The sequence below is a fragment of the Microtus oregoni genome, unplaced genomic scaffold (genome assembly GCF_018167655.1).
Source record: "Microtus oregoni isolate MIOR12 unplaced genomic scaffold, Mior012 000031F_ref0000149, whole genome shotgun sequence".
NCBI classification, from domain to species: domain Eukaryota; kingdom Metazoa; phylum Chordata; class Mammalia; order Rodentia; family Cricetidae; genus Microtus; species Microtus oregoni.
In genome coordinates, this window is record NW_024543090.1 from 5,262,933 (window position 1) to 5,285,771 (window position 22,839).

Sequence of the window (22,839 nt, forward strand, 5' to 3'; positions counted from 1 at the left end):
GTTGAAGGCCAGCCTGGTCTACAGAGCAGGTTCCAGGACAGCCAAGGTACAGAGAAACACTGTCTCAAAAAAAAAAAACACAAAATTATAAAACATAATCCAATTTCATGTTTGTGTTCTGCTATTTTCTTAAAATTGTATGAACATTTTCTTATACTCACTTGGAAGTCTTGAAAAAACATTAACAAAACTGATGTAATTTTGGACTTGAGCTGTAGCTTAGTTGGTAAAGTGATTGCCTGGCATACACAAAGCCCTAATTCAGTCCGAAGGATTGCATAAAACTGTGTAAGGTGGTACATGCCTATGATCCTGTTCAAGGCTAGTCTGCACAATATAAGACCCCCATTCCAAAAAGCCAACACCAGCTGGGTGTGACAGCCCTTGTCACAGTGCCAAACTGGGCTACAGAGTAAGAGGCTAAATAAATTAAGTAATTAAATTAAAAATCTGACATCCAGTCCAATGTTATAAAACACAGTAACAGGACACTGATTAAAATTTTAGTGTTTTGTAAAGCATAACAAGTATGCCACTGATATCATGAAAATACAAGCATTCCAGGTCCTTTAAGCTGGGAGCATTCACTGACCTTAAATGTCTCTATATCTTCTATCTTTATCACAAATTCATCACGTTCTCTGTATTGGCCTTCTCCTCCGCTTTCTATATCTTCCTCATCTGTAAAACCTTGTATTGCAACTGTGTCCTGTCCTTTCGCAAACTGGTCCGAAGGAAGACTATCGAGTTCTATGGCTTTGGGGGGTACTGTGGAGTTTGCATTTTCCAGGGTATTTACAGCGGATAAAGTCAAATGAAGGTCTTGTTTTGCACCAGCAGTGGAGGAAGTGGGAGCAGCACCAGCAGTCTCAGCAGACACACCAGGAGTTGTCACAGGTAGAGCTTCTGAAACTAAACAACGCAAACAGAACCAATGACAAATATTTAAACAATCATATGTTTGGAGAAAAGTCCAAAAACTTAGCATAAGTTATTTTTGTAATCAATTGCTTGGAAACAATTCCATGGGAAGAAATTAAGAAACAGATGTTAATCCAAGAATCAAAAATGTGCAAATTGAATCTGGACAGGAAGACTGCAGTGCAAACTGCAGTTATGACCTACCTATCTACCAGTTCCTCAAACTACATTAAACACAACAAAGATAATTTCAAAAGGAAGAGACACACAAGAGTGATAGAAAATAGGAATAACCAAAGCTTTAAGAACTCCTAGAAGAAAAGATAACTGGATATTGACGGGCCCAGTGGTTAAGAGCACTGGGCAACTTTTCAGAGGATCCTGCTTAGATTTCTAGCACTAAACAGCACCTAACAACTGTCTCTAATTCCAGTTTCAGGAGACCTAACGTTCTCTCTGGCCTCTATGGGAACTGGGTATACACATGGTGCAGACTTACTTACAAGCAGCCAAACGCTACCCCCCACAACAACAAAAACCAAGCAAATACTTCAAAACAGCACTATATACTAACAGATTAAATATATCAGATGAAAAAGACAAACTTCTAGGAAGATATAAACTATTAAAAAGAACTAAGGAAGAATGAAAAATAAAATAATCAGCCAAATAAGCAAAATTTAAAAATCATCCTATAAAGAAAATGCACAGGCCCCAGAGACTGTTAAAGTCTATGAAGATTGAAGGAAATAATATCAATATTTAATAAACTCCTCAGTTAAAGGATATTTACAAAATACCCACAGCTAATATTCACTATATCTAAAGAGGAAAACTGAGTGTTTCCCCCTAAGAACTAACAAAATTATCTGTGGATGACATGACCTTGTATCCATAGAAAAATCCTAAGGAATTTACTGAAAAACTATTAGAACCAATAAACAAGACCAGAAAGACTGCAGGACATATTAAGGCCAAAATATAATCAAATCTGTTTCTATATATTTGTAATGAACATTTATTGAAGCAAAAAAATTTAGGATCAAATTTATAAAATTTATACTGTGAATACTATCAAATATTGTTCAAAGACATTAAAAAGCAACAATAATCAAGAAAATATGGACAGGTATTGCACACACACACACACACACACACACACACACAATTTGTTTTCAAGGCAGTGTTTCTCTATGTTCTGGCCATCCTAGAACTTACTTTGTAGACTCGGCTGCCTTCAAAGCCAGAGATCCATCTGCCTCTACTTCCAGACTGCTGGGATTAAAGTCATGAGTCTGCCCAGCAAACAGCACTGTATTTATGATCAAATGACTTTCACAAAAATGACAAAGCATTAAATGGCAAAAGATGAATCTTTTCAACAAATGGTATCAGGACAATTAACAGCCCCTGTATGAAAGAGTGATGTTGAACCTTTACCTTGTGTCGAATACAAAATTAAATAAAAACAGATCACTTACCTAAATACAAAAGCTAAAATCATACAATTACTTGAAGACAAACTGGTATAATTCCTTATGACCTAAGTTAGGTTATGATTTTAGCATACTACCAAGTGCCTATGGGACCAAAGAAAAACAACGGTGGCCTCATTAAATATGTAAAACTTATGTTATAACTGCTGTCACCAGTCAAATAGATGAGAATGATGTGTTTAAAATTAGGTGTTTACCAGAGATGTGTATCCAGAATATATGTAGGACACTTACAGCTGTATCATAAAAAGAGAAATCATCAATTTTAAAAATGGGCAAAGGGAGCTGGAGGGACGGTTTAGTGTTTATGGGCATTTACTGCTCTATCAGAGAACAAATTCTGACACCTCCATTGGGTGACCCACAAACCTTCGAACTCTCTAGTTCTAAAGGCTTTAACAAGCTTCTGACCTCTATGGGCAGCTACACACACACACACACACACACACACACACACACACGTTACACAAGCACAGACATGTAAAATAATCTGTTTTAAAAAACGGCCCATGGATATAAACATATTTGAGAAAAATATAAAAAATTATCAATAAACGAACATGGTGGCACACAACTTTAATATGTGAGTTCAAGGCTATCTTAGCCTATATACTAAATTTCAGCCAGTCAGGACTATATATTGAGACCCTATCTCAAAACATGAGTAAATAGGCTAGACATGAGTATGCCTTTAATCCCAGCACTCAGGAGGCAGAGGCAGGTAAATTTCTGTGACTTCAAGGTCGGCTTCATCTACACAGTGAGTTCTAGAACTTTATCTCAAACAAATAAATACCAACAAACACACAAAAGTTCAGTTAATAGTGATGAAAAAATGCATTCGAAATGCGGATGTAGGAAGATCAGAAGTTCAAGGTCATCTTTTGCCATAAAGAGTTCCAAGCCAGCCTAGGACAGACGAGGTCCTGTCCCAAAACAAAGGTTGTAAATAAATATATTAAAGACCAAACATGTATCCAAATGGACCAAAAGTTAGCTTTGAACCCATGCCTCTCCCTCAAGTACCCGTCACACCTGCCTGGCTCCCAAAAATAATTCCCAAAAATTATGTTTTAAATTCTTAAAAGATTATCAAATAAGGGGGAAAATGTAGCAATGCTATATAATGTGTCACTAGTGATATTAAAGATAAAGACTTAAAGCTAAGTACAGTGATCTACATGTACAACAAGCAGGTGTAAAAGCAAAGGAATCACCTCGTGGGGAGCTCATAGGTTATATGGTGGGTTTAACTTACTAGGAATGCTTTCTAGAGAGCAGTGTTTATTTTTTTTATTTTTTTTAAATTTATTTATTTATTAAGGATTTCTGCCTTGTCCCCACAACCGCTTCCCATTTCCCTCCCCCTCCCCCGATCAAGTCCCCCTCCCTCATCTGCTCGAAGAGCAATCAGGGTTCCCTGACCTGTGGGAAGCCCAAGGACTGCCCACCTCTATCCAGGTCTCGTAAGGTGAGCATTCAAACTGCCTAGGCTCCCACAAAGCCAGTACGTGCAGTAGGATCAAAAACCCACTGCAATTGTTCTTGAATTCTCAGTATTCCTCATTGTCCGCTATGTTCAGCTAGTCCGGATTTATCCCATGCTTTTTCAGACCTAGGCCTGCTGGCCTTGGTGAGATCCCAATAGAACATCCCCATTGTCTTAGTGTGTGGGTGCACCCCTCGTGGTCCTGAGTTCCTTGCTCGTGCTCCGTCTCCTTCTGCTCCTGATTTGGACCTTGAGATTTCTGTCCGGTGCTCCCGTGTGGGTCTCTGTCTCTGTCTCCTTTCATCGCCTGATGAAGGTTAATATTCCTGAGGATGCCTATGTGTTTGTCTTTGGATTCACCTTCTTATTTAGCTTCTCTAGGAACATGAATTATAAGCTCAAAAACTTTCCTCCTTTGCTCCACCTTGCAGCCATCCACATTCCAGCCACCTTCCCTTGTTTTCAATGCTACCCTGTCTGTTCCAAGTCAGTGTCCATTCAGTTTAGTTTCTGTTTTAAGCAGAGAATTATTTAGGAAGGTGAGTACTTCCTTTGTTCCTTTCTTTGCTAAACGCTAATTCTGCTTATGAAATTACTACATGGTGTTCAGAAAATATGGATAGCTTGGACAGTATCTATATTTTCAAATTTATGAAAAATTTACTGAATATTTTGCTTTGCATGTTTGAATATTTCTACATGTGATTTAGTGCTTAAGAAAAAAAATACTGTTCCAAAAGGAAACACAGAAATAGAAAAAATACATTTTAAAACACTAACAAAATTGGGATGCCAATGTTAGAAACTGAAATCATTAAATGGAAAAAAAAGGATACATTTTTTTCATGGAAAAAGAAAATCTAAGTAGAAAAATCTTCTACACTTGGCCTGGGAATGGTGACACACACCTTTAACTCCAGTGACTAGGAGGCAGAGGTTGGCAACCCCTGGGAATCTGAGGCTTCACAGTCTGCCTCACAATAATGTAACAAATTAGCTAAAATGGAGAAAAGATACCATCTCAAAAAAAAAAAAAAAGCAAACCATACACCTAATCACAAAAATTCAAAGCATAACAAGTAAATTACCACTGAGGACCCTAGTTTAGTGGTAAATTACTTGCCTAGCATGTAAACAAAAAGAGAATATGCCATCTTATAAGTATATAACCCAACCTCAAAAATCATAAATATTTTGATGTCTGTTTCAGTCATCCATCACTTTCATAATTCCTGAAGCATCTATATTTTTTCACTTTTGTTTATTGTATGTGGTCTGTGTGTGCATGTGTGCTACAAAGCTTGTCTGGAGGAGTTCGTTCTTTCTCCACCTTCACATTGTGTCTAGGATCAAACCCAAACTGTCGACTTCCTGATAACTGCCTTTACCCACTGATCCACCTTGTCTGCACCTCTCTCCACAACAAATTCTAGGTAGAATGTTTTCCTTGAAGAAACAATATACATTTCTTTCTTTTGAAATTTTATATTATTTTTCCAAGGGTGTGCGTGCGTCTCACTATATATATAGTTCTGGCTTTCCTGAAACTCATTATGTAGATCAGGCTGACCTCAAATTCCCCGAGTTTCACCTCCCTCTGCCTCCCGAGTTCTGGGATTGAAGGCGTGTGCCACTATCCCTGGCTTCTTCAGAAATTTTTTAGAAGATATATTTGAGTAATAATACCAAGTAATATTTGCCTTTTCTTTGTATTCACAGATTATTTACCAAGTCACTTACAGAATTCATAAAATTCTGAAGGATGTGGTGGTCTGTATCTTTGATCCCAGCACTCAGCAGGTACAGACAAGTGGATACCTGTGAGTATGAGGCCAGTCTGGTCTTCACAGTGAGACCTTGTCTCAAAAGAATTTTTTTTCCCCTTTTCTTTCTTTTTTCTGTCCTGAGACATGGTTTCTCTATATAGCCCTAGCTGTCTTGGCTCTTGCTCCGTAGACCAGGCTTGTCTCAAACTTTCAGAGATCCACATGCCCGTCTTCCGAGTACTGGGATTTGGGGTATGTGCCACCACTACCGGGCAAGTTTTTTTTTTTTTTTTTTTTTTTTTTTTGAGATAGGGTCTCACACTAAGCAGCACTGGCTCTCACGTAAAACAGGCTGACCTTGAATTCACAGAATTCCTTCTGCCTCCGCCTCCCGAGTGCTGAGATTAAAGGGTTGCAGCACTGTACAAGGATTTTTTTGTTTTTTAAGAAAGTCTCACGAGGGGCTGGAGAGATGGCTCAGAGGTTAAGAGCATTGCCTGCTCTTCCAAGGTCCTGAGTTCAATTCCCAGCAACCACATGGTGGCTCACAATCATCTGTAATGAGGTCTGGTGCCCTCTTCTGGCCTGCAGACATACATGCAGACAAAATATAGTATACACAATTAATAAATAAAGAAAGAAAGTCTCAAGAAACTCCAAGTAAGAATCCTTTAGACATATTTAGTATCAGACATTTATGTTAACTATCTAGGATATCAGTTGTTTCAAATCACCTTAGTGAAGATAGCCTCAAATTCAGATAAGAAGTATATTGCAAAAGAGTTTGTCTTAAAACTCCTATTTATACAAGAGCTTAGCAAGATTACAGGCTGTAAAATCATTGAAACCTAGGTTCACAGGCTGGCCTTGTCACTAGTCACGTGGGAGTAGTTCACTTACCCTCAGTTATATCAGGTGTGCATCTCTCTTTCTGTTTACTTATTTTTAATGACGTGCATGTCTATAACTAGGTACAAGAGTGCAGGTGCCCAAAGAAGCCGGAAGCATCAGACAGCCCCCTAGAGCTGAAGTTATAGGTGGCTGTGATACCACGAACATGGGTACTAAAGAAATCAAACTTAGCTCCCCCGAGAAAGCACGGTGTGTTCTCACCTGTGAGCCATCTCTGCAGCCCTTTCTGTGTGCACATCTCCTAACCCTTTTCCTGGCATAGAGGTATTGGCTATGTAAATTGCTGTAGTATTTGTCCTAAATCTGTTCCTTAAATAGTAAACTGTGGCTCAATTGGTGCGGCATGTCTTTAATCTCAGCACTGAGTTCAAGGTCAGCTTGGTTTATACAATGAGACCCTATTTAAAAAAAGAAAGAACTTACTGTACTTACCTGTTAACTATTTATTCAAGATACTGCTTCTCAAAGCCTTTCCTATGTTAATTGAAGGAAAAAGTGAGGTATCTATCCCAAGATATGGAAATATAGTGAGAAGCCAGCACAGAATCCTGAAGTTCTCTCTTGAACAGATTAATATGCATTTTGTACAAAACCACACCTAATATTAAAATGCTAACCTTTGGGTAAAACTGGATTAAGAAAATATGCCAGACTTATACAAGAGGACCTATAATACAACGTTTCCAATTCCAAAACTGCCTTAAGATATCTATACACTTGGAGAACTGCAGACAGCAGACTGTGTTAGGTGATTATTTGTGGTATAACCAAACTCCTGCATGTAAGGAAATATCAAAAAGCAAAGCCCCAAGACATCTTCTTGTCCCTAACAGATATTTGCAAGGTGCTTAAAACACTAGAGAGGTTTTTAAATGTATGCCATAGCTAAAAGACTAATGGCAGGATGTCACAGCATGAATTAACACTTTACCTGTTTTCTTTGTTTTATCAGAAGTAGTATCCAACGCAGATAAGGGAGCAGAGATTTTCTTATAGATATCATGGCCACACGTGCCAGGATCTTCCTCATCAGAAGAAAAGGAAGATAAATGTTCTAAATTTTTAAGTTCACTGTCAACTTTCTCTGATGGACTGATCCCTCCAGTCTCAAATGCTAATGGCACAGGTGTTGCAGGTGACATCTTTGCAAGTGGTGGGGCACAAAAAGGATGAGTAACTTGGGTTCCTGATCGTCTGGTCCTACTAGGCATTCGAACAGCAAGGGTAGAAAACTGTTGTTTGGGCCCACACTTCAGGAAGTCTAAGAAAGAAGCAATAAATCCTGTTTTGACTTCTGGCTGCTTTTCCTCTACTTCTTTGATCTTCTGCCGCATTTTTTCTTGATGCTGGTAACCTTCATCACAGTTTTCTGAGGAAGAGGGAGTGTATGGTAAATACATGTCTGCACCCCTGGGGTTCTGGCGCTTGCTTTGAGCAGACTTTTTCGGTGGCTTCTGACTACTGTCCTCGTCCTCTTTCCCTTGTCCTTTTCCTTTAGTTTTCTTCTTTGGAAGGCTAAAGTATGCTACGTCTTGCTTTTCATCTTCAGTCTTGCCACTAGCTGAGTCCCCAGGCTGGGCCATGGCAAGCAGTGCAAGTGTGTTCCTCCGATGGTTCACTGACATACTGCTGTCGTCAGCTACTAGGGTGAAGTCGCTCTCTGATGCTACACTCTCTCCACTTATGCTCTGGCTAACAGAAACAAACTCTTGATTTCTGTTATTACTCAATGCACTTTCAACAGCAATTTCACTATCTTCTTTCGATTCATGATTCATAGCCAACTGTTTCTTAAATGAGTCAGTACTTTGTTCCTGCACTTCATGACCTGGTCCAACCATGGCTGAAGATGCTTTTGTGGGTATATTTTGACCAGGTGTCTCCATGTGCTGTTGATCAAGGACTGTTTTTGACTGAAGGGTGGGTACTGATGAAAGGTTTACAGTAACCTGACTTCCGCTTAGGGGAATGTCATTAATATTCTGTGGCTTTCCTACTGTAGCTGTTATGGAGTTAAAATCTGAATTCACATGCCTGACATCTAATGACTGCTGAAAATGAGATTTAGAATCACCACCTTCAACAGCCTGCATGGCTTCATTTGAAGTGGACTTGGAAAAGTCAGAAGGTGTAACCCCACAAGCCGCTGCTGTAGCTGCCAAGATGTCATCTACATTTGATAAAATAGTCCTTTCATCACTGAGAAGCATTGCCTCTGGGAAGCACATTGATCCAAGAGAAACAAACTGATTCTTTGAATCATGTTGATTGGCTTCACTGAAAGGGCCCTTCGTTGTTAGCTGCTGCAAAGGTTTTGAAGGTTCAGGGAGGTCTAGTTTCATAATCTCAGAATTTTGAGGATGGAGCTGTTGTTGTGGATGCTCACCATTGCTCTGAATGATGTGACCATCCATCTGAAGAAAAGAGTGGACTACCTGTTGGGGGCTCTGAACACGCTGTACTTGTAAAGATGCCTTTGCTTGTCCTAGGCTTGCCTGTAGAATCCCAGCCTGCTGAAGAATCTGTAAGTCACAGGCAGAATCTAAAAGGACTGGTGTATTAGGAAGAGTCTGATGACTATGCCCCAAAGCATGATTTGAAATCTGTATCTGAGATGAGGCACTAATTATCTGATCATGCTGTTCCTGAACCTTGGCTTCATGCATCTTATGAATGAGAGAATGCTGCTGGTTGAGGTCTTTTGTATTCAACCTTATCTGTGGCGCTGGCATTAAATTCGTTGCCTTCTTAAGATCAGTGTTTACTGCATTATTGGGCTGGCCACTTTGCTGGTTAAGTTGTGTCACTGAACCAACCATGTTTTCTTCTTGTTTTGAACCCTGGAGAGCAACTCCAACAACTTGGTCTTCAAGGTGGGAGTTGTTTCTGGTTATACTCTGAGAATATCGGTCATCTGACTTGGACGTCTTATAAACTGACTCTTGAGCATTCACGTCTCCATCAGGCAGCCTTTGGCTTGATGACTCAAGAGATGCCTGTGACTGCAATGCCTGTAACTTTTGCATTGGAAAATCATCATTTTGCTCTGAAGATGTATATACATTTGAGTCAAGTTTTCTCTCAGCATAAGTCTTTGGATCAGGGGAAGGTATGCTATTCTGCATTGCCTGACCACGAGTAGAGGATGCAAAAGATGACTGCACAGCAGGCAAAAACTTTTGGGGCTGAGGCGGTGAAGATCCTTGGGTATGAGTGTTTGGGGATGAATGCATAGAAATATAATTTGGTGTTGGGCTAGAATCTGGCAAGCTCTGACCTCGGGAGGCAGAAGAATAAGAAAGAGAAGGGGCTGTTAATGTCAGAGACTGTACTGACACGTAACTTTCTGAAGGGCTAACAACTGATAAAACTTGTGATTGAGATGAATAACTGACCTGTGTTTGGCTAACTGGTGATAAACCCTGAGAGTGACCAGATGAATAATTTTGAGGCTGACTGACTGATGCCAGGTCTCTTGTTTGAGCAGGGTAATTCTCATTTGTAACTAAAGATAATACTTCTTGCTGATTGGATGAATAACTAAGTGTCTGATTTTCAGAGGTTACAGGCTGAGAAGACCCAGAAAAGGCCAATGTTTTGTATAAGGATGGCAATTTCTCAACCCTGCTGGACCTATAAACCTGTGAATGAACAATAGATGGCACATTATGTGGCTGTACTAAACCATAATTTTGGGACTGACTGACTGATAAAAGACTAGGTAGTTGTGCTGTAGAATAAATTTGTGCTTGACCTGATATTACAGAACTCTGGTTATGTAAAGGTTTAGAATAGTTTAGTGTTTGTACAGGAGGAATCACACTTGATGTTAGTGGTTGTTTTGTAGAACAGGCGTCTACTTTTGTAGCAGAAGGAAGATGCCCTGATGATGGAATTACAGATGAATAAGACTGAGCATGTTCTGCTGAGACCTGAGGGGTCTTCTGTTGCAATGCTCCATTGCTCACCTGAGTAGAATCTCGAATTGAGCTACAGGATAAAGACGACTGCCTGGACGTTTCCTGAAAATTACCAATACTTGCACTTGATAGATAACTATGTAAGGGAAGCTGTGAACCAGTCAGTTGTGCCTGAATAGACTGGGTATCTGAAGGCCGCTGGTGGTGTTTAATAACACTACATTCTCGAAGAAGGGCTCTTTCAATGGAAGCAGCAGAACTAGTAAAAAGAGTTGAACTGTAGCCTTGAGGGGTTTGCTGGGCTCCCCCAAGTGTTGAAGGCAACAAACTAAATTGAGGTTGTAAGAGATGTGGTGCCGACTCTTGAGCTGAGCGATATGTTGAAGACTGAGGTGGGATGCTATTACTTAATGCAGAACTGCCCAGGCGCTCAAATGCCAAAGCGGTTGGAACAGTTCCCTGGGAAGTCTTAATTTGTAGCAAAGGATCATGAGGGTTTAAAATTCCATTTGATGTAGTGTTAAAAGATGAATCCTGAAGCACCAAAGGTGAGGTGGTCGCAAAGTTTCTATTGCTAAAAGTCGCGGGATGCTGATAAGCGGATAGCACAGGTGGTGGAAGTGTTCCAGAGGTTGGCAAGGGTCCTGTAACAAACAGCTCAGTTGCTGCTGAGGAATGCATGCCTATGAAGAAAACATACAAAAATCCTTAGGTAATTATAGCACATGCATTTAAATAAATATTGACATAGTAGTGAAAGACAACTTTTATCCCATCAAGATGTCTATGGGTTAATAAAAAGCCTTAAAAATTGGATCTGTATGTAAACTTTTAAAATTACATTTATGGGACCATGGGGACAAAGGGGGAGAATTGAAAGGAGGAGGGGAAAGGCAGGGAGGGGAGCAGAGAAAAATGTAGAGCTCAATAAATATCAATTTAAAAAATAAAATAAAATCACATTTAAAATTAGTTTGCTTTCTTTTTTTGTTTTTGTTTGTTTTGCTTTTTTTTCAAGACAGGGCTTCTCTGTGTAGCCCTATCTGTCCTGGAACTCACTCTGCTGACCAGGCTGGCCTCTAACTCAAAGAGAACTGCTTCTTGAGTATTGGGTTTGAAGGCAAGCCTGACGTTTAGCCTGCTTTCTTAAAGCAAAATCATATTCCTAAAATAAACAGCAATTCATATCTGTAACAATTAAAAAAGTAAGTTTACACATGGGAAACTGGATAAATGCCATATGAAAATAAAAGCTAGTAAAAGTGTATATAACCTTCTGACAGTTAATTTATTCCAAATTCCTCACACGAAATAATGAAGTAAAATGTACAAATCTTTAAAATTAAAACCCTAAATTGACTACACCTAACGAATAAATAAAAAGGAACAGAGATGTTATTAACACCGCAAAGTTTTCTTTTTCTTTTTTTCTTAAACCAAATTATATTCACTGAAGAAATCTCTTGAACTTTAAGTACTGACTTCTCTTGAACTGCCCAACAACAAAAGACACCTAATTGTTATGAAAAATCGACCATTAATAGGAAATGTCAAGCAAGAGACTCACATTTCAAGATGGCATTCTTTCTTCTTTACAATTCCTATAGGTTTCTCTCTCCCTCTGTATGTGTGTGTGTGTTTGTCTTGTTTTGTTTTTTGAGACAGCACTTCACTATGTGGCTTTAGCTGAACTGGAACTCATATAGACCAGACTGGCCTTGAACTCACAAAGATCCACCTGCCTCTGCCTCCCAAGTGCTGGGATTCAAGGTGGGCGCCACTATGTGTGACTCTGGCTAGGTATATATTAAACTTCCAAAGGTGCTAGCAAGAAAAATGTGTCCGTTTATTATCATTAACGCCAAACATTATCTCATTTCCATTTTATAACATTTCCATGGAAGAGATGTCTTATATATTATGTTTATAGACCAAAATGTGAAAGCTGAGTGTTCTTATCCACTCAGTATAACCAGTCATAAACTTAACAATAGAACTATTACCAGTTGCTTGAGGCGTGGGAGCGTAACCAGGAAGCTGATGAGAGGCTGCAAATGTCTGTCTCTGAAGGATGTCTGATTCAGACTGTGAGGGATGTCCATCTTCATAGCTTAAATGAGAGAGGACAGTATTAAATAAACTTCATAGGCAGGGATGAGAATGCACGCATAAGTTTATTATAGTTTATATACTGGACTATACCTATTTTAAGGAACAGGTTCACTAAATTCTATAAATTAATATGAGTCTAATAATTAATCATTATATGGACAATGCCAAAACAACTTTTTAAGTTAGCATATTGGTTAGACAGAATAATGCTTTGGATTTCGTATTTCACCAGATTCACATCTTCCATCCCTGTCTTCATCCTAGTTTACCCTCCTCTTTGGAAACAGTCCCAAAGGAGGCAGTGGCACATGCTTTTAATCCCAGAACTTGGGAGGCAGAGGCAAGCGGATCTCTGTGAGTTCCAGGACAGCAAGCACTACACAAACCCTGTCTCAATAAAAAGAAAGAAAAGAAAAAGAAAGGAAGAAAGTTCTATATTGTGTCTTATACTTTTATGAATATATTGAATTTAAGTAGATGAAAATACTATATAAAACGTTTTCACAATGACATTTTTGTACACGTATGGCATTTACTTATACCACATTTTCCTTATCCAGTCATGCACTGATGGACACTTAAGCCAGTATCAAAACCTGGCTAACGTGAATACTGATAGTCTAAACAAGATACCCATCACTGCAGGTATCTCTGCCCAATGCTAACTCTGATGCCTTAAAGTATACTACCCAGGCATAGTATAGCAGGGTGATATGTAGTCTAAGTTTTAGTTCTTTGAGGGCTCTCAATAATGATTTCCACAGCATGTGGACTAATTCATATTCACACAGATAGTATATAAAGGTTTTCCCTCTTCTCCCAACCTCTACATCTTTTATTTTCTTGATGATAACTTAGGGTAAAATGCAATCTCAGTGTGGTTTTGAAATACCCTTTCTGACAGCTAAGAATATTAAACAGAAATGTTTAACTCACTGGTCTGTTTACTGGTTGGGTTACTACGTTAGTGTGTAGTTTTAAATTTGTTACTTTTATGTGTACCTGTCTATGCCTGCATGAATGTATGTGTATGATGTACACATAAGGAGCACTAGAAAGCCAGAAGAGTGTGTGGAACCCCCTAGAACTAGAGTTACAGACAGTTGTGAGCCATCATGTCAGTGCTGAGAACCACCCTGTCCTCTGCAAAACCAGGAAGTGCTCTTAACCTATGAGCTATCTCTTCAGCCTATAGTGTGTAGTATTTAATTTTTTGACTTTTATATAACCTGACTATAGGCACAGATAAGGATCTCCTGAATGGTCTCCAGTAGTTCAGAAAATAAGAATTAAATAAATGGGATTCCATAAAACTAAAAGATTCCTTCCAATACACGAAAGGAACCGTCACCAGAGCAAAGGGCTGGCCTACAGAGCAGGAGATCCTCATCTGGCAGAGAATAAATATCCAGAGAATACAAGAAACAAAGTTTTACCCAAGTCTTTTGCCCAGGCCAGGTATGGGAGGGAGAAGAACGATCTTTGTAAGTTCTAGGCCAGCAAGGATTAAAGTGAGATCCTGTCTTAAAACCAAAACACAAATCTTTTCCCTAGTTTTATTCGGATTGTTTTGCAGTTTCATATTTTACTTATTCACAGTCAACCTTAGGAGGAAAATTCTAAGTGTAAAATATTCAGAAATAAGCTGCATTTAAAAATTATTAGAATATGTAAGTCTACAAAACAATGGGCTTTGTGATGATTTTCTACTGTATAATGTACCTTCCTTTTTTCCTTCCATCCTTTGAGACAGTGTCTTGCTATAGTACTAACTGGCCTGGAATTATCTATGTAGACCAGGCTACCCTCAAAGTCACAGAAATCCACCTGCCTGTGTTGCAGAATATTTGTTTACACTACAAAGACGCATATTTGCCAAGGCATCTTCTGACTGGTTTAATAAAGAGCTAAATGGCTAATAGCTAGGCAAGAAGATATTAGGCAGGACTTCCGGGGACAGAGAGAATCTGGGAAGGAGAAAGGTGGAGATGCCAGGAGACAGAGAGAGTAAACAAGAGGTGAAAGATGGAAGAGAGGTAATGACATGTGACAGATAATAGATTAATATAAATGGGTTATTTTAGGAACAAGCATAAGCTATAGCCGAACTTTAATAATAAATCTCCATGCCATTTTCTGTGAGCTGTCAGCCCCCCAAAAAATCTGACTACATGCCTCCTCTTCCAAGTGCTGAGATTAAAGGTGTATACCACTATGCTCAATTATATCCATACCCACCTTACCCTCTTTTGTTGGTCCTGGTTTTCTCTTCTCCAGTAGCCCTTTTAGGGTCTCACTGTTCAAGACTCTGGCTGGTCTTGAACTCACAGAGATCCCCTTGTCTCTGCCCCTGAGTGCTGGGATTAAGGGCACAAATCATCTAGTTCAGCTTCTTACATTTAACATGTAACCTCACCTCCATCTCTTTTATTCACATGACATACCTTTATTGGCCAGATTATTATTATGGTTAGATAACACTCTTTTGTATAAGCATATACTTGAGAAAGCAAAACTAAGGGAGAACACTATTGAGTTACCAATTTGCAGATTAAGACTTCAGAGAGAAGCTCTTGCCTAGCAAGCACAGAGCCCTGAGTTTGGGCCTCAATACTGCATACATACTTCTTTAGCAATTCTAGTTCATTTCCAGTGGTATCTCATTACATTTAATAAATAACAATGCTGAACATCTTCCTCATCTTTCATGAAGTAATCTCTAGCCAAGTTTTGCTCAAAATTTTTTGCCCAATTTTATTTGGGTTGTTTTCTTATTAATTTTATGAATTGCTTACGTGTTCTAGGATAAACTACTTCCGAGTGGTGGTGGCACACAGAGGCAGGTATCTGGATCTCTGTGTTCAAGGCCAGCCTGGCCTACAGAGTGAGTTCCAGGACAGCCAGGGTTAGAGTAAAACCCTGCCCCAAAAAACAAAACAAACAACAATAAAAATCAATTCCTTGGTCAGATACAAATATTTTCTCCCAACCCACAGCTTTCATTTTTCTAAAAATATCTTCAAAATATGAGTGTTAGCCGGGCGGCGGTGGCGCACGCCTTTAATTCCAGCACTCGGGAGGCAGAGGCAGGTGGATCTCTGTGAGTTCCGAGGCCAGCCTGGTCTACAAGAGCTAGTTCCAGGACAGGCTCCAAAGCTACAGAGAAACCCTGTCTCGAAAAACTAAAAAACAAAAACAAAATATGAATGTTAATTTAATTTAAACACATTTTGACATTTGGCTGAATTTTTTTTTTCTGAGACCTGGATGGCCTTGAACTCATAGAGGTCCACCTGTCTCTTCCTCCTGTGTGGACCACCACCGTCTGCTAAAATAAAAATCTAACCCAATGTCTCAAAGTATTTTTTCTCCCTTTAGTTTTCTTCTGGAAATTTCAAAAGTACAACTTGGATAGCTCATCAGTCTCTAACAACAGGAACTGAGGGTGTAGATGGTAGTGTATTTAACATCCATTCAAACTCCCAGCACGAAAGAAAAAGTGGAAAGATACTCTTAATTTCTTTTATTGCTGTGACAAAATACCCTGCAACTTAGAAGAGAAAGGGTCTATTTTTAGTTCACAAGTCCATCATTTCAGAAAAGTCACGGTAGCAGGAACTTGGAGCAGTTAGTCCCATCCACAGTCAAGAGCAGAGTTCACTGTTCAGCTAACTATGTCCTCTACAGGACCCAGACCCAGGGTGTGGTGGTGCCTACTTACAGGCTGGGTCTTCCAACATCAATTAACCTAACAAAGACCCTCCCCGCTTTCACACACACAGGTGCCAAACTGATCTGCACAATCCCTCTTGGAGACCTTCCCCAGGTGATTCTAGATTGTAAAATTAAGAAAATACTTAAGAGTTTCTTTGATTCTGAAATATCTACATAGTCTTTTAGAAACTGAAAATATATAATCCAAAATTCAAACACTCTAACATCAGCAAATGTGTGAAGATTATGCAATGTTCAAAACATCTGGATTTCAGATTCCACTTGGAGCTAATTTTTGAACATGATCTAAAGTAATAGCTGGGATTCTCCTTCCTCACACACACAGACAAACACTAGACTGAATCCAGGGGATATACACACCAGGTAAGCTACATTCCTATGTCTTGACTTTTCTAAGTAGATCTTCTCCTATACAGTCTAAATTAACCTCAAACTCATGATTCTCCCAACTCAGGCTCCCAAGTGGCTGGGGCAAGGGGCATATTACTATCTTCCCCATTCTTTCTTCTCATTCCCCAACCCTCTTTTATTTTTCTCCACAAGACTACTAATATTCATTATACTATACCTTTCCTGGTTTGCTTATTAGATAATTAACAAACACGTCAACTCCACAAGAACAAGGTCTTTGCTCTGTTCACTTCCTCACTAGCACAAAGATTTGTATTTGATACACTGTAGATTCTTACAAGTAGTTAAAATTTTATGTTCAGTAACACTGACTAAAGCATCTACTCAGTTAACAGGCATCTTGCTAAGTGTTGGCGACCTAAAATTCAAACATGAAGCCACAGGGTCAGCTCATATCCATAAATTAATAACCTGGCACTTTTGCACTAGCACACATGTAGTGCACATACACACATACACAGAAGCAATAAACTCAAAATAAAATTAAGTTACAAAAAGCAATACAACAAATACTATTGAAAAAGGCCTTCCAAATTTTTATTAATAGGGTATTAGGCATTTTTTTTTGTTTTGTGTGTGTGTTTAAACAAATTATTTCAAGTTACATTATTTTTCTTTCTTGGAGGAGATAAGAGTTGGAGAGAGATCTCTACATGTAGTCCTGGAGCTCTTTGTAGACCAGGAAGGCCTCAAACTCAGAGATCCGCCTGCCTGTGCCTCCCAAATACTAGGATTAAAGGTGTGGGCCGCCATGCCCAGCTGTGTGTGTGTGTGTGTGTGTGTGTGTGTGTGTGGTGGTGGTGGTGGTGGTGGTGGTGGTGGTGGTGGTGGTTTCAAGACAGGGTTTCTGTGTAGCCCTGACTGTCCTAGAACTATGTAGACAAGGCTGACCTCAAACTCAGAGATCCAGCTGTCTCTGACTCCGGAGTAAGACAAGGTCTTACTATACAGCCCTTAAAGGCAGAGATCTACCAATCTCTGGTCCCTAAATCTTGGGATTAAAGGTGTGCACCAGGATACCTGGACTGCAGTTTTATTTTTGGTAACTATTTGAATGAACAAAGATTATATATGGTATAAAGTTAGTTTTTAGTTAACAACAGTTCACAGAATTAAGATCAATTAAACCCCATGCTCCTTTCACTCTATGGTTCAGCAATTCTACTCTCAAGAGACATGAAAGATTCACACAAAACCACATGAATGTTGATAGCATTTTCCTAACAAAAACAAACTTTAAGCCCACCAGCTAATAAATGAATAAACAAAATGTAAGACATAAAATGGTACCCCGTTCAGACACAAAAAGGACGAACATGGAAATCACTAAGCAGAAACCAAACACAAAGAGATGAGGTCATACAAAATTCCATTTGTATGAAATTTCCCAAGTAAGCAAATCCATGGAGAAACAAAATCACTGCTTGTCAGGGACTGGGCTAGGACAGAACAGGAAGCAGCAGCTAAAACGAATGTGGTTCCTTATGGAATAAGAAAAATACTTTAGAATTGGACAGTAGTGACAGCTGTACAACCTGTGACCATCCAGCAATCACTGCTGTTTCTTTTTGTGCAACATTATCAATAAGAAGACAGTCTATGGCCGGGCGGTGGTGGCACACGCCTTTAATCCCAGCACTCGGAAGGCAGAGGCAGGTGGATCTCTGTGAGTTCGAGGCCAGCCTGGTCTACAAGAGCTAGTTCCAGGACAGGCACCAAAAACTACAGAGAAACCCTGTCTGGAAAAAAACAAAAAAGAAGACAGTCTATGGTAGATCTGCCTTGCTGCACACACGTCAGTCTCCTGTGGCTGGCCCATCTCTATACACTGCATACTCATTTTTTTTTTTTTTTGGTTTTTCGGATCTCACAGAGATCCGCCTGCCTCTGCCTCCCGAGTGCTGGGATTAAAGGCGTGGCCAGGAGATATAAAATAGCTCAGTGGCAGAATACTTGCTCAATATACACCACTCCTTGTTTGGAATATCAGCACTGGGAAGACAACAAAAAACACTTGGATTGGGGCCTTTGCCTAGTACGTGTGCAAGGCTATGAGTTTTATCCTTTGCCTGTTTTTTTTTTTTTTTTTGTCAACTTGACACAAGTTAGAGTTATTTGGGAAGAAAAACCTCAGTTGAGAAAACACCTATATCAGATTGTCCATGGGCAAACCTTTAGGGCATTTTCCTCAATAACGATTATTGTGGGCAGGCACAGTTCACTGAGGGTAGTGCCTCCCTTAGGCAGGTGATCCTTGTTTAAGAAAACAGGCTGAGCAATCCATGTAGAGCAAGCCAGTAAGCAGAGTTCTTCTATAGTTTCTGCTTCCAGGTTCCTGCCCTGACTTCCATTCAAGATGGAATGTGATTGAGACAAACAAACTGAAATAAAATCTTTGCTTCCCAAGCTGTTTTTTGTTATGGTATTTTATCACAAAATAAACCCTAAGACAAATCCCTATCACAAAAATTAATTACTCTGTATATATCTGTACAGTATAAAATAAATTTCAGAAGGCTAAACAATATAATGAGCTACCAGTCGATAGTACTTGAAACTGATTTTGTTGAGACAGCATGACACTATTGTAGCCCAGGCTGGTATTGAGCTTGGGGCCTCTCTTGCCTCAGCCTCTCCACTGATAGAACTACAGGAGTGAACTACACTTCGTTGGTTGTGCACTACTCCTAGTTATTTTTTTCCCTTCAAGGTATGATTATTTGTTACTTGTAAGAGACTTATTTTTGACTGGACTCTATAGCATGAATAATAAAAACCCAGAGACATACTGGGCTTCAAGATGAAGATCAGAAATGCAAAGCAGCCAGGCCACTAGAGATGAAATGTGTGCCACCACTGCCTGTCCTCTCTGGCTAACTAGTGGTTTAGCTCTGCACTCTGGTCTTCAAGCAAGCTTTATTAAAATATCACTAGAGGACTCAGACTTAGAAGCAGAGCCTCTCAGAGAGGACAGTCTGCATCTCTCGGCAATCTGTTTCTGGTGTTTTTCTTTGGTTGCCTTCATTATCTTGGCCAAAAGCTTAGCACGTTCTGAAGCCTCCTTGGTTTTCTTACTACATTGTTTCTTTAGAGCTATACATCGCATTTTTATTGCAGAACATGTGGAATAACAAGACAATGAATCTTGGGTGCTTTGGTCCTGGGTTTCTTATCGTCTTTATTTAAGGGCTTTCTGAAAACATATTGGAGGACATAATTCAGAAAGATTAAAAGACTTTCTAATTCTACTAGCTCTTTTAGGTCCCAACCAACAAGGCACAGTAGTATCTGTCAGTCCAGGAACACGCCCCCCCCCCCCTTTTTTTAAAGTTTTTTGAGACAGGGTTTCTGTGTAGCCCTGGCTGTCCTGGAACTCTGTAAACTAGGCTGGCTTAGAACTCACAAAGATTTGCCTGCTTCTGCCTCCCAAGTGTTGGTATTAAAGGCATGTGCCACCACCTCCCAGTTTCCTTTTTTTTTTTTAAATAATAACCAAGTTGAGAACACTCAGATTGGCATCCACAATGCATCCTCAAACAGATTTGTGCTTCCTCTCTCCAGTTCTCCTTGGTCTTAAAACAAGAATGCCCCTTATTCAACAGCAGGCACACTGTGCTGTAGGTCAAAACCCCTTGCTTTGTGGGAAACGAAGTCTGTCATTCCCACACTGATCCAGATGACACAACCTTCCACTCTTCACCCAGAGCATCAGCTGTCACTCCTATGGCCATGTGCTCACTTCTCACAGAACGTAAGAAGCTTTCATTCATAGTCCATTTCAGGGAGTTTCTGACAGCCAATGGCTGAGGAGACACCACAGAAAAAATACCACCCCTAGTAGTTTTAAACAATGGCCAATTTGTTTTTTCTCAACTATAGAGTGAAAAAAATTCTTCAGAACACAGATACTGTTTCTAATTACTGAATTTGGATCAGCTTATGAAAAGATGTACGTGTATTTAAGGTTCCATATAGCCTTTCCTAAGACCTTTATTACCTCCACCTCCTCTGTAAACTTTACCTTGAGCTGAGTCCTAGAAAAGACAATGTACAAAGAGATGTGTCCCCGTCCTCCATCTCCATTCCACACTGCTGTGGAATGGTCCTCTTGTACACTGTAAAAATTTGTCACTCAAATTGGTTTAGCAGTTGATTGACTGACAGCTAGGATTTTCCAGGCAGAGAGAATTCTGGAAGGAAGAAGGGCCGGGTCAGGAGGCACCAGCCAGATGAAGAGGAAGCAGGACATATAGAAAAAAATGAGGTAATAAGCCATGAGGATAGATAAGAAATATGGGTGAATTTAAATAAAAGGTTAGCTCGTAACAAGCCTGAGCTATCAACCAAGCACTTACAATTAAGTCTGTGTTGATTAAGTCCACCTAGACCACACAATAATGGATGGAAGGGACCCAAAACCTTGAATGAGAAACTACCATCTTTCTTTAGTTGCTGTCATTTAAACTTAAAAATAAATTTTTCTCCTCAAAACCAAAACCATTATTTAATTGCCACTCTTTACCCTGTTTTAAGTATAATCTTTCCCTAAAGTTTTAATCCAATTAGGCAAACCGAGAACACTAAGTTCCATTAATGAATGACTATTGTGATGGGGATGCACATGCCACAGTACTTAAGTGGAGGTCAAAGGACAATATCTGTGAAGTTTGTTCTCTACAACTTCCCTATGCCTTTAATCGGGCTCTGGAATTGAATTCAGGATTGTACAGCAAGCATCTTTATCTGCTAAGCCATCCCTTAGTAGCCTAACCCTATGTTTATAATGCTTAAGGAATAAAGCACATTCCAAGTTTAAAAACCAATTAATCAAAAGTCCTGTGAAATGTGTTTAATCCTAGATAACAAGCTAGAACTCTCATATAAGTGTTAAGTTTCTTAAGCAATCAATGAATGATTTTGTTCTAAGAAATTATGTCACTTTGTTCTCTTTGTGTTAAAGAATTTAGCCACTGGAAACTAGAATACAAAGAACAACATTTTCTTTAAAGTTCATTTCTCTTAAGCCTTGGCAATATCCTCTTTCCATGGCTGAGGAAGATAAAAACCCGGGACTGCAGTCAGGAGCCCAAGTCTCGGTCCTGATTCCACAGCTGCCGCTGCAACTCTGAGCAGAGCCCATGGCCTTCTAGAGCACTAGTTCTCTGCTCTAAGGCCCAAAGCTCCTTTTAGTTCTAATGTTTCCAATTAAGATAAACATTCTCTCTATAATACTTTTCAGTATAAAATTTGGGACTGGAGAGACAGCTAAGTGGTTAACACTTGCTGTTCTTGCAGAGGACCAGGGTTCTGTTCCCAGCATGCACATAGGTGCTCACAATTTGTAATTCCAGGTACCCAGTGTTTCTGACACCTTCCTCTGGCTTCTATGGACACCAGGCACACACAAGGTAGACATACATATACAAGCAAAACACATAAAATATTTTCTCAATTAATAAAGTCTTGGGATGGAGATGGCTCAGCTGTTGAGAGGGAGTATTGTTCTTACATAGGACCTAAATTTGGATCCAGCACCCCAAGCTCACAACCAGAGGATCTGATGCTGAATTCCTCTTCTCAACTCTATGAGTACTTCACTTATACAAGCACATACCACCATACAACACATACACACAACACACATACACAAATAAATCTTTCAAATTTGAACAAAAATAAACACTAAACCTACTGAATTAAGCTTGTGTTTGTACCCTAAAATGTGCAGCACTTACAAGTCAAACATTCTACACAACTTTGTCTTAGCTAATCATGGTCTGAGACTTAAAAACAAAGCTTAAGAATGATTATTTATTACGAATATGAAAAATAATTAAGAATCTTTGCAACAAGTGTTTTATTGGGTGTTTTTGATTTTTAATGTACAGGTTCTGCAACTGGACTGCAGGTCTTTTTATATTCCAACCACAGTTCTCCCTCCCAACCCTTCTAGTGCTTTCCTCTCACCCCCTGCCCAGCTCACCTCCCATTTACTCCTTCCAATCAGTGGGTAAGGGCTTCCATGGGGAGTCAACGAAGTCTGACACATTAAGTTGGGGCAGAATCAAGTTCCTCCC

General features: G+C 39.5%; 1 protein-coding gene across 2 annotated transcripts in view; it reads right to left on the reverse strand.

Annotated features, from left to right (window-relative positions):
- Qser1 (glutamine and serine rich 1) overlaps positions 1-22,839 on the reverse strand; it is a 70,231-nt gene that overhangs the window by 30,482 nt on the left and 16,910 nt on the right. For both annotated transcript variants that reach the window (XM_041678748.1, XM_041678747.1), the window contains exons 2-4: positions 12,508-12,614; positions 7,516-11,187; positions 593-912 (exon numbers count right to left, since the gene is read on the reverse strand). In XM_041678748.1, the coding sequence (XP_041534682.1) occupies positions 593-912; positions 7,516-11,187; positions 12,508-12,614 (4,099 nt within the window). The remainder of the gene's footprint in view (positions 1-592; positions 913-7,515; positions 11,188-12,507; positions 12,615-22,839) is intronic.